This window comes from Dasypus novemcinctus, chromosome 6 (genome assembly GCF_030445035.2).
Source record: "Dasypus novemcinctus isolate mDasNov1 chromosome 6, mDasNov1.1.hap2, whole genome shotgun sequence".
NCBI classification, from domain to species: domain Eukaryota; kingdom Metazoa; phylum Chordata; class Mammalia; order Cingulata; family Dasypodidae; genus Dasypus; species Dasypus novemcinctus.
Window position 1 is genome coordinate 78145533 of NC_080678.1, and position 17890 is coordinate 78163422.

A 17890-nucleotide genomic window follows, 5' to 3' on the forward strand; every position below is an offset into this window, starting at 1 on the left:
GTCCCAAGAATTGGCTCTAAGTACTCCTTGGGAGAGGAGCTCATGTGGCTCAGGCAGTTGGGCGCAGACCTAGGCCCGGGTTTGGTTTGTGTCCCCTAAAGAAGAAAGAGCAGAAAATGAGCAAAAACAAGGAGCAAACAGATGAGGGAGCCATGCGGGGCAGGGGAGGGGGGAGGGGGGAGGGGTGAGAAAAAGCAGAAAGACTCACTGGAAAAAAAGAACCTACTTTCGCTCAGTATCAGTATCACTTTACCCGATTGGGAAGCAAAAGCTCATAATCCAAGAAACCTTTGGAGAATGATCTTTGGCATTCGAGCCTGAAGGCCAGGCTCATGCCCCACAGTACAAACAGCCCCTGTCCCAGTCAGCAGCGCAGCAAACTGCCCACGTGCTTCTGGACACCCGCTTACCTAACAGGCCAGTTTGCCCTCACGTGGCACAGCTCACAGGCCCCTGACTCTCACCTGAGACATCCGCAAATATGCCTGATTATTTACCCTTCCGTAGAGTAAGCTAGTCCAACTCTTCAATGAAAGGAAAGAGAGAACAAAAGGTTATCATTACTGATGTTTCACGTCCGAGCTTCTCCTTCCCTTTAAGAGCAGTACTGCGTCACCAATTTTACCTTATTGATCAGGCATTTTCCTAGGCAGCTTCCCGGCTTGGTCTGGGTCTTTCTGGACAGCAGGAGCGGGCGGTGTGCGTCACTGGCCACTGCTGCGTCCGGGGGCAGCTCCCTGCTTCTCAATGTCCTTCCCGCGGTGTACCCTGTGGTGGGCTCGGCTCCCGGCAGGGCGCCAGGCTGGGCACCTGGCAGCTGTCTGCTCTTCCTTTCGCGCCCACAGTGGGCGCTTTCCCGGGGTTCCGGGGCGCGTTCCTGCCCTCGCCGCCGCCGCCTCCTCTGCCTCGGGTGGCTCCAAAGCCCCGAACACGTCCTTGTTCGTCCCCCTGACTGTGAAACCTCAGGGCCCCAGCGCGGATGGCGACGTCGGGGCTGAGCTAACCCGGCCTCTGGACAAGAGTGAGTACAGGAGCGAGTCGAAGGCGACGTGGGTGGGGTGGGGGAGAAGGGTCTGCCCAGCCCCGGCCCGGCCGGGGGGAAGCCGCACCCCCTTGGTGCCCCGAGATCCCCTCGAGCCTTGTCGTCGTGCCGATGTCTGCCTCCTCACTGGTTTGTGAACCGCTCGAATTTGGAGTTGTTCCTGATTCATCCTTAACATCCCGCCCCAGAAGCAGCCTTTACTCTTTCGCTTCTCTCCTTTGAATGGCTTAAACCTTTTTGTGTTATGACTATTCACCTTTTTTTTTTTTTTTGAGTCGTTTGGTGGACGACCGGGTTTTTCTACCGTTGTTTTGTGTTTCCACCGCTTCCCAGAACGATGTCCTCGAGAAAATAAAGGTGTGTGTGTGCGTGTTTGAAGTCAGAGGGTGACTTTTTTCAGAATTGTCATTGCCTGAGCGCCAGCGTAGTCGAGGCTTTGTGGTGGTGGCCGATGGGACACCGACTCGGATTCAGCTCTTCTCTCAAGGAACTTACGGTGGTGTGGGGCGTCAGGACATGTGGATAACCGTAACGTAAGGTAGAATACAATAAGGTGGTAGGTACTCTTATCATCCGGGGCTCCACAGAGGACGAAAAAGCTGAGCATCAGCAAGTGGCACTGGGATTTATCCCCAAAACTAATGTTGGATGGACTTGAGGAGGAGGGAGAGGCTTGTAAACGTTTCCAAGGGGCCTGTGCAGTTTCGGATTATATGGTTATACTTTTTTATTTCTGGTTGATTAGGGAGGAAGGGAAGTCATTTGACCAAATGAAGTGTTTGGCAGGCTGAGAAGGGAAAGCTATAACTCTGTGGAACACTTACCTAGTCGCTGTCTTCAGGCAGTTCACTTTAACTGGGAGTATCAGTGCCTCCTTGTTGTAATTTTAAAATATGGAGATTACGACATGCTGTGGGTTTGATCTTGTTTTTCAGAGAAGAGGTACTTTACTTTCACTGAAAACGTAATGGAACTCCCAAGATGTTATTCTTGGACCCGTTCTTCCAAACGAATGTTAATGCTTGGAGTTTGGGACTATGTTATTATTTTTTTAACAAATGGTAATTGCATAGAATAATTTGTTTTATTTATTGTATTCACGTATAAGTAACTCCTTGTATTGTCCTGGGGTTCCAATTTACCTGACAATGTAAATGTCTTTGCTGTTCTAATTAGTCTTGATAGATCTTTCACTGATACTCCCAAGAAGGAGATAGAATGATGACTTGGATTGTCCGCACCAGGTTTTCTTCTTTTGGAGAATCTTTAGATACCCTATTGGGTCAGTGTATGCTGGGTGATTTTTCATTTCCCTTAACTGGCATTGGTCCAGATGTTGAATTTAGTAGAATGATCCTTTTATCATTGCAAGAGGATGATGATTATTCTACATGCTCTCCCTGGGGTGTCTCCTCTTCTCTCCTGTAGTTAACATTTAATTTATAAGTTAATTCTTCTCAGATCATTATTTCTAACCTGGACTTCTTTCATTCACCCTGGACATATATATCTAGCTGCGTATCTGGTATCTCCACTTTTCTCAAGTTTCTCATGTGGTCTTTCTGGTGTCCTTAAGAGCTATAGCTGGGGGTGGCTGCGTTAGGAGGCGGGAAGAGCTGGAGCACAGGCAACAGCTTTCTCTTCAAAGAGCAGCCCTTCATTTTAATCTAGCTGACTCCTTCTGGTTCTTTTTTTTTTTAATTTTTATTTCTCTTCCCTTCCCCCTCCCCCCCCCCATGTCTGCTCTCTGTGTCTCTTCACTGTGTGTTCTTCTGTGTCTCTTTTTGTTGCATCATCTTGTGTCAGCTCTCCGTGTGTGCAGCGCCATTTCTGGGCGGGCTGTGCTTTTTTCATGCTGGGTGGCCTCCTTACGGGGCACACTCCTCGCTCATGGGGCTCCCCTATGCGGGGGACACCCCTGTGTGGCAGGGCACTCCTTGTGCGCATCAGCACTGCGCATGGGCCAGCTCCACACAGGTCAGGAGGCCCGGGGTTTGAGCCCTGGACCTCCCATGTGGTAGGCAGACGCCTTAACCACTGGGCCAAGTCTTTCTGGTTCTTAAAAGTAGCTTTACTGTTGCTTTCTAACTAGAGAGGAGGTTAAGTTTCTAAGCTTTCTTAGCATCCTAGGTTTTCCTTGCAGCAAAATTCTTCCCACCTCTAATTGCTTAATTGGTGAATGTACAACAGATTCCATGTGGGTTTCAGGGTTCACTGCTCTGTCCACAGTCTGATATCTTTACTCAGTTGTTCAACAAATACTTCTAAACACACAACAGATGCTATATATATATATATATGTTTTTTCCCTATTTACTTGTAATATTTAACCCCATGGATATAGACAGACTGTAACTAGAAAGATGGTGCACACAGCACTTCCATGACATACCTGGTTTACAATTCATTTACCTTTTCTCCATTTCCTAATAGGTAAAATGGGAATAATATTTTCCCTGCTGATCTAACTGGATTGTTGTGAAAATCATCATTACTTGCTTGACAAGGTACTTTGAAAAACGGAATATAGCTGCTGGATTGTACCCTGAAGTAGACTCTTTGATGTGTGGAAACTGGAAACACTGTTTCCCTAGGAATACAGACAAACTGTCCCACCTGTTTATTTTGTTGATGTGAGGATTTAACAAAAAAGTATATGTACTTTTAAATTATTGTACAAGCGCAGAATTTTTTTCTAAGCCTTGCTTTCTTTGGGCTAATAATAGCTGGTATAAAATTCCTTAAGTATATTTCTACTCATAGTTGGCTCCAGTAAAGCACTGTTTTTAAGCCTTTTGGGCATTTTTAGGATTTTTTTTTAAATATTTGTTTTATTTATTTACCCCCCCCCATCCCCCCATTGGCTTTTGCACTCGCTCTCTACTCTCTGTGTGTGTTTGTCTTCTTTTTTTTCAGGAGGCACAGGGAACCAAATTCAGGACCTCCCATGTGGGAAGGAGATACCCAATCACTTGAGCCACCTCCACTCCTTGCTTGTTATGTGTCTCATTGCGTTTCCTTGTTGTGTCATCATCTTGCTGCATCAGCTTGCTGTCTTGCTCGTCTTCTTTAGGAGGTACCAGGAACCAAACCTGGATCCTCCCATGTGGTAGGCTGGTGCCCAGCTGCTTGAGCCACATCTGCTTCCCAAATTTTGGAATGCTTCACAAATTTTGCATGTCATCCTTGTGCAGGGGCCATGCTAATCTTTTCTGTATCATTCTGATTTTAGTATATGCACTGCTGAAGTGAGCACCTTTTTAGGAATTTTTAAGTGTTTGGAAGTTCTATCATTGAAGTACAGTTACCTTTGATGGAAGAGTGACCCTCCTCTTTCTGAAAAGGTTGACTAAGCTGGAAGCTTTGGGTTGTCTCAGGTGGAACAGTGAAGAAGGAAGGTATTATAGCACCCTGACTGTCCACAGTTGACACATGTACATCCAGAGCATTCACTGATTCTGATTTTTTTTTTAAAAGATTTATTTATTTCTCTCCCCTTCCCCCCCACCCCACCCCAGTTGTCTGTTCTCTGTGTCTATTTGCTGCGTCTTCTTTGTCCACTTCTGTTGTTGTCAGTGGCACAGGAATCTGTGTTTCTTTTTGTTGTGTCATCTTGTTGTGTCAGCTCTCCATGTGTGTGGCTCCATTCTTGGGCAGGCTGCACTTTCTTTTGCACTGGGCAGCTCTCCTTACGGGGCACACTCCTTGCGCATGGGGCTCCCCTACGCGGGGACACTCCTGCGTGGCAGGGCACTCCTTGTGCGCATCAGCCCTGCGCATGGGCCACACTGGTCAAGGAGGCCCGGGGTTTGAACCGCGGACCTCACATGTGGTAGACGGACAACCTAACCACTGGGCCAAGTTTGCCACTATGATTCTGATTTTTTTTATTTTATTGATTTTGTAAAAATATTACATTAAAAAAATATATGAGGTCCCATTCAACCCCACCACCCCCACCCCACCACTCCCCCCTTGTGATTCTGATTTTTTAATTTATTACTGCCATGTTTACAGGAGGTAGCAGCAACAAACAATAACCGTGGGTTTGCAGCTATAATTCTTAGAGACGGTGTCAGGTTAATCGAGGCAGGTTGTAGAGTTTTCTGGTAGGTTTCTTTCTATTTTTTAAACAGCCTCCCCCCCTTTTAAAAGATTTTATTTTCACTCCTCCCTCCCTCGTTGTTTGAGGTTACTCTCTGCTTTCTGTGTCTGAACGTCTTCTCTTTAGGAGGCACCAGGAATGAACCTGGGACCTTCCATGTGGGAGAGAGGCACTCAGTCGCTTGAGCCATCTCAGCTCCCTGGTTTGCTGTGTCTCTCATTGTCTTTACTCTTTGTGTCTCTTAGTTGCATTATTTTGTTGCATCAGCTTACCGTGCCTGCTGTTGTACCAGCTCGCCTTCTTTAGGAGGCACTGGGAACCAAACCTGGGACCTCCCATGTGGTAGGCAGAAGTCCAATTGCTTAAGCCACATCTGCTTCCCAGTCTGGTAGGTTTCTGATAGTCTTGGTAGATTGGTAGATACAGATTGAGACTTGGACTGGTAGGGTGTGGCAGGGAGGTTGATGGCATTTCCTGTTACTAGGGTGGACTGGAGTCAGAGTTTTGAGGAAGCTTGTCAAAATGCTTAGCCTGGCATATCAGGCATACCATTTGGGAAGGGCAGAATTAGTGGGTAGTGGTAAGGGGGTCAAGATCATTTGGTGACAATTTTCTGACCAGAGATTATTACCTTTCAGCATATCTAGCTGCCTGCATGGGCATTATGCTTTTGGTTTCAAGAGGAACCTTATAGAAGAGCAAAGGCTCAACCTGTGTGATTTGATGTGAATGTATCAGACATAGACTCATTTGGGGGTGTAGGGAACAGCTTAGGCTCTTGTGTCTTAATGCTGTCACTCCAATCATCTGAGAGAGAAGCAGGCAAACCAGAGGTATCTGGCCGATTGCACAGCTGTCTGATGCTGTGGTGACAGCATTAGCAACTCTTGTACCATGTTTCCTAATTCCCTTTGTGATAATATGAAAGGTTTAGTATGAGTTCCTTGCCATAGGAACAGTCTTTCAGCACATCTTCATAATCAAAGGAAAAGGCAGTAATACTAGTTGTAATATTAAAGGAACAGGACTGTGTGTCATTATTCAGTGGCCTTTGATACAATCTCTTCAGGATCGACTCTGGTCTTGTATGGTTCCTCTGCCTTTCCTTTTTGGATCCTAGAGATCTTCTAAAAATTTCGGATCACTTTTCTTCACCTGTTCTACTGTAGAGTTGGTCTTTCTAGAAGGTTCTGGCATTGGAATTAAATTATTATTGGAATATTAATGGACTTTCAGTTACTGGTAAATGAAACAAGTGAATGAAAACATTTTAACAGAATGGAGAAAACACTAGATAAGAATTCAGAAGCCTGTAGTAATGGCTACCTACTTTCTCCTTAGGATGTAAGAGGAGTGAGTAAAGTAGATAATTATTTTATTTTAAATTTTAATTTTTTTGTAGATAATAATTTTAGAACAGTAACTGCTTGAAGCATTTTGTTTTGTCTCCCAAAGAAGGTATAATCTTTTAAAATACATTGTAATTGGCTCAGAGTTTATAGTGGGTTCCTGCCTCTTAATTTTAGCAAATTTTAGCAAACATACCTCTATTATATCCCCGATTCCTATTAAAAGTAGCAGGAAGAAACAAGTGCCTGGTTAATAGATGAGATGACTGACTAGTTTCTACTGAGACTGAAATCCAGGGAGTCTCTAATTTTAATTACTTGATGATTTTAATGAGAAGTAATTTAACAAAATTTGGGTCATTCCATTAAGAACAGTGGAACAGTTAAAGCTTAATTTTTGTGGAAAAAAAAACAACTTTCATATGCTTAAGTAGTAAATTAAAAAAACTTTTCAGGGCTTTTTCCATTGTGTTACTGTTTTTACCATTATTTTTTTTTAATTAATGCATTTTGGAAAATCCTTTTAGATAAAGTCTTGATATTGAGAAACCTCTCATTATTTTTGGGTGGGTAATATTCATGGTTTTAAACAGCTTTATTGAGATAATTTACATACCATAAATTTCCCATTTAAAATATATAATTCCATGATTTTTAGTATATTTGCAGGATTGTGCAACCATGACTATAATTTAATTTTAAAACATTTTCGTCACCAAGAAAACAAACCCCATACCCATTTTTTTTTTAAAAAGATTTACTTTATTTATTTATTCCCTCTTCCCCTTCATTGTTTGTGCTTGCTTTCTGCTCTCTGTGTCTGCTTGTCTTTTCTTTGGGTGGCACCGGAAACCAAACCTGGGATCTTCCATGTGAGAGAGAGGAGCTCAGTCCTTTGAGCGACTTCAGCTCCCTGCTTTGTTGTATCTTTCATTGTCTTTTCTCTTTGTGTCTCCTTGTTGTGTTGTCATGTTGCATCAGCTTGCCATGCCTGCCCGCTGTCTTGCTCATCTTCTCCAGGAGGCACCAGGAACTGAACCTGGGACCTCCCTTGTAGTAGATGGGTGCTCAGTAACTTGAACCACATTGGCTTCCCCCCATACCCATTTGTAGTCTGTGTTGCACCCCTCCCTGAGCCCTAAGTAACCACTAGTCTACTTTCTGTCACTATAGATTTGCATATTCTGGACATTTGTTATAAATAGTGTTATAAGTAGTGTTGTACAGTAGTTGGTGTTTTTATAATTTTTTTTTCCACTTACACTTTTACTGATGTGGGAGGAGTGGGGTGAGTGGGAAGTAGGGTGTATAGGAACCTCTTATATTTTTTAATGTAACATATTATGTGATCTATGTATCTTTGAAAAAAAAGAATAAAAATTTGCTTAAAAAATTGAGTAAAATAGCAAGGGGTTAATAATTGGATGGTATATGGGGACTTGATATTTTTGCATGATTTTTCTGTAAACCTACAACTTCTCTAATAATTTTTTAAAAGTGAGTAAAGTAGCACTATTCTTAAGACAACAGAATGTTAGTCATATAAAATGGATTAATTCTAAATAAATGTGGCTTGCCTTCTGTTTGAATTTAATTTATAGAGCAGTAGAATTTTCCTACTTCTTTTTCCCAGTCTTTTACTTGTCACTGATTTTTCTCCTGGTAATAAAAAGAAACTTTCCTGTCTGGTATGCATGATTGTTCTTTAAAATTTGGAAATTAAAAAAAGATAAGAGCCTGGAAAAATGTGTGATTCCTATACAAAACCAAATAAAAAGAGAGAAAGAAACTGTTGCCACCACTAGGTACAAAGTAACAGAAACCCAGAAATATCAGGTTAGCGGTCTGCCATTGAAAAAATGCATAATATATTTCATATTCAGTTATGGGCAAATCTAGTAGCTAAATCAGTGACTTTGAAATTCTCTCATTCTGCAAAACAGTTTTGTTAATGGATGTTCAGGGTTAATTTCTTTAATGAGTGTTGTATGTATTGGGTGACAATGTGGTTGGCTCTTTCCTGAGAGTTTTCAGTTGGCCTTTGTGTGTTTCATGGGCAAAGACAGCAGCCTTAATTTTGGCCTGCTTTCCCAGAAATGCACAGTGTGTGGATGGAACAGTAAAATGTTCATCTCTATGGAATAGTTCAGTAGGGTTACTTTGACCTTTGTGGCATTAATACAATTTCAGTTTAATTGAAAGCATTTTCACCTAGAAAATTATTGACTTATAGTGGTGTGTTACTCAGCAAGGCAACTAATTCAGCCTTCCCTACAGCACAGTAATTTTTCTGATATCACCCCCAAAATATGGTCATCTCACCCTTGCTTGAGTACATTTGGTAACAAGGAGCCCATCATTTTGTGAGGAAACCCCTTTTCAATGTCTAATTGTCAGGAAATTCTTATATAACTACTTTTGAAATCTGCTTCTCTTATCTCCACTGACTTTAATTCTCCCCTCTAGAACAGAATAAAATATTCTCTCTAGTATCATCTTCAAACTATAGGTCATTCCCAGCTCCTTTAATCATTTGCATAAAAAGTTGTAGGTTTACAGAAAAATCATGCAAAAAAATAGCTGCCCTATTTGATGTTCAGAGTGGTTGTAAGTAAATAGATTAGAACACAGTTGTCTAAAAGTGGTTTGATGGAGGCTAGGGCTACCTCTTAGAAATTTTGTAGTATCTTGCTCTTTCCTCTGCAATAAAAGAATACATTTTGCATTATTTGATTTTGTTATTTTGTTAGACACTCCATTGCACCATTAACCATAAAGCACTTGTAAGCAACTAAAATCTTAAAGTTCTTTCAGTACTTTGTAGGTCGACTACTGCCTTGAGTGTTCTGACTTCGAGTTTCTTTTCCTTTTCAGACATTTCTCTGTTGATGTAGTAAACAAAAGTTAAATTTTGATACCTTTCTTCCAGATGAAGTAAAGAAGATCTTAGACAACTTTTATAAGAGAAAAGAAATTCAGAAACTGAGTGCTGATTACGGACTGGATGGTAAGTCTAATCACATCTCATAATGATGTTTATTACTTCTAAGGGTATAGCTTTGTTAGTATTGTATGGATCTTGTATAGTCTATACATATCTGTCATCTGGTGACATGTCCCTGAGCTTTGTGTGCCTTGAAGGAACTGGCAAGGCTCACTTTGTGAGCCGTATTACATGGCATGGAGAGTCCTCATTGCTTGTATTGGAATATACCTGGGGGTGGGTAGACAAAAGTGGAAATTGTCGCTCTGCCCCAACAGTTTCGTTAGGCACAAAAAGTCCTTATGATATTTATGTTTATATTTGTGTTTGTGTGTATATATGTACTTATGTATGTACCTATACGTATGTAGCCGGGACCTTGTGTGTGGGAAGCCAGTGCCCAACCGCAGAGCCACGTTGGCTTCCCTGAGTTGGTTTTTAAGTTTGTTTGCTTGTTTGGTTTTTGTTTTGGGGAGGTACCAGGAACTGAACCTGGGAAGTTCGGGGGGAAGCGGGCACTCAACCACTTGAGCCACATGCACTTCCCCTGTGTTATTTATTTATTTTTTTGTTTATTTTAAGAAGATTTATTTATTCCTCCTTACCCCATTGTTTGTGCTCACTGTCTGTATTCTGTGTCCATTTGCTGTGTGCTCTCTGTGTCTGCTTGTGATCTCTTTAGGAGGCACTGAACTGAACCTGGGACCTCCCATGTGGGAGAGTGGCTCTCAGTCACTTGAGCCACCCCTGATCCCTACTCCTGTTGTCTCTCTCATTGTGTTTCTTCTTTGTGTCTCTTGTTGCATCATCTTGTTGCGTCAGCTCACCTCATCAGCCTGTCGCTCCAGCTCACTGTCTTGCTTGTCTTCTCCAGGAGGCACCGAGAACTGAACCTGGATCTCCCGTGTGTTAGGCGGGAGCTCAATTGCTTGAGCCACATCCACTTCCCCCCTTATGTTATTTAAATACTGATGAAACATTTCAGTGCCTTTCAGTAGAAACAAATACTACAGAATTTGGAGTCATTAAAAACTCTGAAACTATCGAAGTTTTATGTTAAGAAATGGAATCTTCATGTTTGTGACTATTATTTCCTGAGCTATGGAAGAACTAAATTTGACATGTCACTGAGGTATATTTCTGAGAAAATGCAATCCCTTTAAGTTGCATGTATCTAAAATATATATTTAAAAACATTTCTTCCAGTTACCTTATTTATTTCTAACTGATAACCCTTTATATACAGAAAATAAGAATTCTTTCGAATTTGTTATGAAAATCATTTAAAATGACACTTTTGATGAGTTTAATGTGGGGTGTGTATATGTGTGTGTGCATGTGTGTGTATATATATTTTAAGTGAAAATTAACCTCTACCTATTTTGACACTATGTTTTCCACAGCTCGTCTTTTCCATCAAGCTTTCATAAGCTTTAGAAATTATATTATGCAGTCTCACTCCCTGGATGTGGACATTCATATTGTTTTGAATGATATTTGCTTCAGTGCAGGCAAGTGTTTAGAGGTTTTAAAAATCTTGTTGAATATGTTTTCTGTTTCTTCCTGTACTTGGTGTTTACTTCTTTAGGTGGGGCTTATTTGTTTTAGAAAAGGCCCAAGTAATATCCTTTGTAAATAATCCCGAACATTGATCAGAGATCTTTCTAGGTCCTTTTGCTACCATGAGATAATTATTAAATCACCCATATCTTGGCCTGGAGAAAAACCAGGTCCTTGCTCTATCATCGTCCGCTCTCCACTGTTAATATAGGCCATACTAGAGTAGGCTCTCTCACCAGGTGGAATTAGCACCTAGTGGAGTCTATCTCTTTCTGCCACTATCTTTTTTCTCCTTCATATCAGGAAAAAGCTCATGCTGTAAAATTAAAAATGGAAAAGAACATCATTTTATTCCCTTAGCCAGGTTTATTTGACTTTTACACTTTTGCTGAGGTAGAACCTGGATATAAAGCAGAATGGGACATGGCCCTACCTTTGACTTGGAGTCATTAAGTTGTAGAGACTTCTTGCTGAGGAATTAATTCATTTTCCTGTTTATCTCTTTGTGTGGTCTTTGTAGTTTAAAAAATGTCTGCACCTGTATTTCTCTTCATGCAACTACAGGCCTTCTCTCTAATGGATATTTCTGGGTTCTTTATTTTTATCACCTCTGCTGATTTTTTCCTCTAGTACTAAAGGAGTAGATAATGGTGGTTGGCAGCCTGTTTTTACTTTTATTTTTTCTTCCTGGATAATATAACAAATTTGGAGGAAAAAGTAAGACAGAGCAGGATCCCAGGAAAGGATGGTCTCTCTGCTCCAGGACTTTCCTTTTTATTCCCTGCCCGCCCCCCCTGCAACTTAGTTTGTAAGAAAAAAGGTCTCACTAACTTTGGTTATGATTAATATGTAGATTAACACATGTTAATGCGGTGTTTTATTTTCCAGCTCATGTAGATGATTTATTTCCATTTTTCTTGAGACATGCAAAACAGATATTCCCTGTGCTGGACTGTAAAGATGATCTACGTAAAATCAGTGACTTACGAATACCACCTAACTGGTTAGTTTTTTTATTTGGGGATTTGAAATTTTTAATTTCTAATTTTGGGGGATTAGTGATCATTATATTTACTGTACTTTGGATGATAAATTGTAAGGAGCCTGATTTACGCTGTTTTCCTTGGATAAATAGGCTGTTAATTCTGGCAGGCATTTACCTAGTAGCTCCCCTTGATCCTGGTCAGGCTTGATTTTAGGCTTTATTAGGGCAGACGAGCCACACTTAGTGTGGCCTTTCAGGTGTCTCAACTGAAAGCCTGGAGTGTTAATGAGCTCCCTCTACTATGACTGGAACCCTGACATCTCCTGGCACTTGGTGACCACTGAGACTTTGCGCTCTCAAATCCTTAACAAGTTGCTCTCTGCTAGGCCTCACCAGGTCTCACCTTGTGCATTTTCCACCAAGCCCTTGACCAAGGAGCCATGGGGAACCCCTACACAGACTTCAGGGCTCCTACACTGTTGTACTCTTCCTTCTCTTCTGTACTCTGCTCTTTAGCAGCTCTGAGCTTCATTTCTACCTCTTCAGCTCAGTAGGACTGTCGTACTCTACTTGGGTTCCGTTCCCTAGGCCCTACTTGGGTGAATTAGGGCTCCTCTTAAGTATTCCCTTCTTTCAGGGATAGTAATTCTGTACTGCCTATTGCCAGTGCTCTCAAATGGTTGCTGCATATATTTTGTCCAGTTTTATAGTTGGTTATGGTGGAAGGACAAGTCCAGTACCAGTTATTCCATCATGGAACATATACACGATATAACTGAAGTTGTATTTTTACCTTGAGACTCAGAAGCCTGTGAGTATTTATTTATAGGGTCATATGTTTAGAGCTGTGGGAATGATGTGAACATATCTATGGAGCTGATTGCTATCAAACTTATTTACGGCACTTTTCTGAGATAAAGCAATTTTTACAATGGGAAAAATACCCAAGAAATTAATTTGCGTTTGGGTCTTTCCTCTTCTTTAGTTAGTAAATGTCATTTTTGGAAATCTGTCACTAATTTTGTGTGAATATGAAATGCATTGTTTAGTTTTTCAAAGAAGCTACCTTGTGAATGTTAAAAGGGTGTTTCATTTGTAATTTTTTTCAGTTGATATTTTTGCCAGAGTGGATTTTGAGGATATTGAATTAAGCTGTTTCCTACTCATGTTTTAGGTACCCAGAAGCCAGAGCCAGACAGCGAAAGATAATATTCCATTCAGGACCCACAAACAGTGGAAAGACTTACCATGCAATCCAGAAATACTTGGCAGCAAAATCTGGAGTGTATTGTGGTCCTTTAAAATTGCTGGCACATGAGATCTTCGAAAAGACTAATGCTGCTGTCAGTATATTGCCAAATATTTGATCTTTTTCCTTGTAATTTTCTTTTTGGAGGGGTGAGAAGGTGGGAGGAGGGGAAACTCATACGTAGTAAATTTACTGTAAACAAAAATTGCCTTATTTCAGTGAACCTAAGAAGCTTTCAGTTGTAAGATGTGCCACTCTCTGCTAGAACTAATGATAAAGACTGAAGCCACCTTTTCAAAAATTAAGAGGACTGAGTGGCCTGTGGTTTGAGGCATCATTTTTCTAAATGGACCACACTTTGGTTCATTGTTTTATTATGGCTTTATAATGTGACTTAGATTAGCCAGCTTTGGTAAGGAATTTATAGTTATATGCTTGCTTCTATTTTTTTTCTGAATAATTTAGAATAATTTGCATATATAATGTTCTTTTATCCATAAAGATTTAATATATTTTCTAAGAACAAGGACTTTCTTTTACATGTGATATTTATCAAAACTGGCAATTGATATCATTATTTAATACACAGTCCATATTCAGATTTGCCCATTGTCCATTAAAGTTCCTCTTCTCCCACCATGGTCCAGGATTCCACCCAGGATCTTGCACTGTATTTAATTGTCTTATTTCTAGTTTTCATTAATCTGGGTCAGTTCCTTAGTCTTTCTTTGTCTTCTCTGACCTTTACATTTTTGAAGACTACAAGGTCCTTTTGTTGGAAATTGTCTCTGAGTTTGGATAGGTCTGATGTCTTCCTCACGATTAGATTGAGGCCACTAGGGTGACCTGAAATTCCAAAATCTAGCACTGAAAACCCTATGATTTCTCATGCTCCTTTTGTTACTTGAGGATTTGGCCGATTTGAGATGTTTATCTAGGTTATGTAAGACAGTGGCTCTTACTTTGTTTTTTTAATAAAAAAAGAAAAAAGAAGGAATATTTTGTTTTAACTTTTGGTTAAATAAATCAATTTTGTGGTAATGAAGAGACTATTAAACATTCAAACTTCTTTTTGCTGCTGTTTTCAAGGTAGAAATAATTTCAGATTTCTTTTTTGTTAACCTAGGGTGTGCCATGTGACTTGGTGACAGGTGAAGAGCGTGTGACAGTAGAGCCAGATGGGAAACAGGCTGCCCATGTTGCTTGCACTGTGGAGATGTGCAGTGTCACAACTCCTTGTATGTATACTTCTAAAAACTTTGTTTTAGTCATTTTTATTATAAAATATATATACATGAAATAATTTTTTATTGTGAAAAAGTTTTTTAAATCACAAAAAGACAACAGTATACAAACCGCTGTACTAAGAATGCTAATAGATGTCACTCTGTCATGCTTAGTTCTGAACATGCATTCCCTTTTTCTCTTCAAAGAATGAAATTGTCAACAGCATTCTTTGTACCATTCCTCAGTTCATTTCCTCTCCCCTCTTTTGAGCCAACCACTATCATGATTTGGTATATACTTTTTCCTGTCTCTTTTTATATCATCGATATATATATATATAACACTATGGATTGCCGTGTTTTAAAACCTTGACACGATCCTCATAATGTACGTATTGTTCTGCAACTTGCTTTTTTTTTTTACTCTGCACACATTTTTAGATCTTGTTGGTATGTGGATCAAGTTTATTCAATTGAACTGTTACATACTATTCCATTTTATGCTGAAATTATTTATTCTCTGTTAAAGGACATTAAGTTTTTAAAACTTTTCACCATTATACACAGTGCTTCAGTGAACTTCTATTTAAATAGTTTAGAAAACATTTTAAATAAAAGTGAACTTTTTCCTTATTATATAAGGGATCACCTTTATTATAGAATATAAAAAAAATGAGCAAGAAAAGAGAAGAAAATAAACATAAATAATCCCTCAGTTCCACCTATCTAGAATCAATGAATATTAGTCCTGTGGTATATAATTTCCAGAATTTTTCTATATTTGTGTTTCTATTATGTATGTATACACTTAAGTATATATTGTGGGTGTGTATATTAAATAAAATAGGGAATATACATTATGTATTATTTGGTAGTTTCCTTTTTAATTTTTAAAAAAATTTTAATAGTCTTAACTTCCTGAGTGAATGGATAGTTTTAAAAAAGTTTATTGTAAAAGTTTATGCATTAAAAAAAAAGTAACGCATTTTAAAACTTCAAATAGCACAGATGATTATAAATCAAAATTTCCTCTTTTACCCTCTCTTTTCTACTCTTGGTCGTATACTCCAAGCTATAAGAAATTTTTTTTTGTTTTTATTTGTATTATTATTATTTTTTCCCTTAGATAGTTTTTAATTTGATGGGTTTTCAGTATAAAATTTGCTTTCTTTCATTTCGTGAATATCCCTGTGGTATATTACATGGGTTTTAAAACAAAGTGTTTTTCTCTTCTCAATTCCTTGGTATTTAGGAAAGAGAGTAAAAATATAATGTAACTTACAGAGAATAAAATAATGATGTTGGAATTAGAAATGCCATTATTAGAGATAATGTTGGCATTAGAAAATAAGGTGGGATATAATTTTTTAGCATAGTGTGATAAGCTTTAAAACCCTAAGAATGAGCATAGCTGGAGCCCAAGGAATCACACCTTTCATTTTACTTCCTTGTCCTGAAACCTGTCTGACTTTCTGTGGTAGAGATGCTTCATTTACTCCAGGGCTCTTTACTTCTTGTCCCTGGAAACAAAGATGATTGCTTTCTTTTTTTTCTGTTATGGAGATGTGTTCTTATTAAGGGGATTCTGCCTGGCTGCCTCTGAGATTGCAGAAAATAGGACACATGAACTAGCTCAATTTTGGAGGCAGTGCAGTGCAGTGGTTAAGAGCATGGACTTTGGAATTAGCCTGGATTTGAATTTCATCTCTTTGTTTACTATGGAACATTGGACAAGTGACTTTTTTTTTCTGGGCCTCAGTTTATCTTCTATAAAAGGAGATAGTGATAAAAGGATTAAATGAGTTACAGTTGTAAAGCACTTGGAACATGCCTGCCAGAAAAGAAGAATCAGATTGTTGGTTGTTCCCACGAGGTTGCACCATGGTGATGAAGGTGGTGATGATGATGAAAGCTTGAGTTTTGGTGTTGTCATTTTTTTATGATATTATTTAAATAGACTATTTCTCATGATAACTTTTTTTATTTTAAGATGAAGTAGCTGTGATTGATGAAATTCAAATGATTAAAGATCCAGCCAGAGGATGGGCCTGGACCAGAGCACTTCTAGGTTGGTGTTACTAAATGCTAAAACCCCTACTTAGTGACATCTTTACTGACATGCATTTATTTGCTTGGCATTGCCAAATCCAGGTAGATTCTTCTTTCTGTCTCTTTTTAGCTTTTTATTTTGAAATACTTGCAGACTGACAAAATAATTAAAAAATAATGCAAACCCTATATAGAGATCTCTAGCACACTCCAACTCTAAGGTTTTGCTGCATATGCTCTATCGTTCTATTTCTCTTATCTGTTGGTCTTTCTGTCCATCAATCCACTTTTTTGAACACTTGTATTTAGGTTGTATATATCATGCTCCTTGAACACTTAATGCTGCTGTGTATGTTTCCTAAGAACAAGGATATTCACTGTGTAACCACCTTACGTGTAGTTATCAATTCACAAAATTGAATATTGATTTAAGCTTACATAAAGCTTACACTCTGTATTCCAGTTTTTCATATGTATCAATAATGTCCCTTTGAGCCTTTTCTCCACCCTTGTTATATCCCATCCAAGATCCTGTATTTTATTTCATTGTCATAATCTCTTCAGTTGCCCTTTCTTTCCTTTTTTTTAATTGTGAGAGAGCCTCTCCTTTGACACAAATCAGACCAAAAACCCTGACAGCTAAAGTATAAGTTTTAATTTTCTAAATTATTTTAATAGTGGGAAATCCATTGCTCACATTAAAAAATTAGCATAACCACATAATTAAAATAAAAAATATTACATGTTGCCTTATTTACACAGCCACTATTAACATTTTAGTGTGTTTCACAGTAGTCTTTTTCCCTTGTCTATATAGTATTTTGTGTACATATAGTTTTGTATCTTTTTTTCCAGTTCTTTTGTTTCATAGACATTTTCCGTACTGACTATTAATATGATTCCATTATTCACATTGAAGAGCTGTACCATAATTTGTTACCATATAATTGGACATCTTTTTCTGTTGTTAATGCTGCAGTGTGGGAGTAGATGTCGGTCAAGTCGTTGAGCACCTGCTTCCCACGTATGAGGTCCTGGGTTCAATCTCCCGTACCTCCTAAAAACAAGCTGAGAAAAAAACCAACTCTCATTGGGGAGCGGATATAGCTCAGTTGGTTGAGTGCCTGCTTCCCATGTACGAGGTCCTGGGTTCAATCCGCAGTACATCCTTAAAAAAAGTTTCAGTAAACATCTTTGTGGCCATAGCTTTTTATTTTTAATTTAAATTTAATTTATTTTTCTTTAGGATAGGCTTTTGGAAGTAGTGCTCTTGAGGTCCACAGATATGAATGAACTCTTTGATATTGGTGTGAATTTTTGATAAGCGTGTTGTAGGGCAGGT

The 17890-nt window shown here is 39.2% G+C and overlaps 1 protein-coding gene and 1 non-coding gene across 4 annotated transcripts in view; one reads left to right on the plus strand and one right to left on the minus strand.

The window, feature by feature from the left end:
* Positions 1-674: 674 nt before the first annotated feature.
* Positions 675-17890, plus strand: part of SUPV3L1 (Suv3 like RNA helicase) — a 32337-nt gene continuing 15121 nt past the window's right edge. Inside the window, exons 1-7 of one of the 3 annotated variants that reach the window (XM_004470541.4) lie at positions 675-1021; positions 9426-9503; positions 10883-10990; positions 11928-12042; positions 13199-13367; positions 14400-14511; positions 16490-16567. In XM_004470541.4, the coding sequence (XP_004470598.1) occupies positions 748-1021; positions 9426-9503; positions 10883-10990; positions 11928-12042; positions 13199-13367; positions 14400-14511; positions 16490-16567 (934 nt within the window). In that variant the 5' untranslated portion in view covers positions 675-747. Of the gene's footprint in view, positions 1022-3475; positions 3550-9370; positions 9504-10882; positions 10991-11927; positions 12043-13198; positions 13368-14399; positions 14512-16489; positions 16568-17890 lie in introns of those variants that run through there. The other 2 variants (XM_071215831.1, XM_071215832.1) reach the window with 2 other exon arrangements.
* On the minus strand, positions 4191-4298 carry LOC111767081 (U6 spliceosomal RNA). Its single transcript, XR_002798981.1, has one exon. It is a non-coding gene; the product is annotated as a U6 spliceosomal RNA (small nuclear RNA).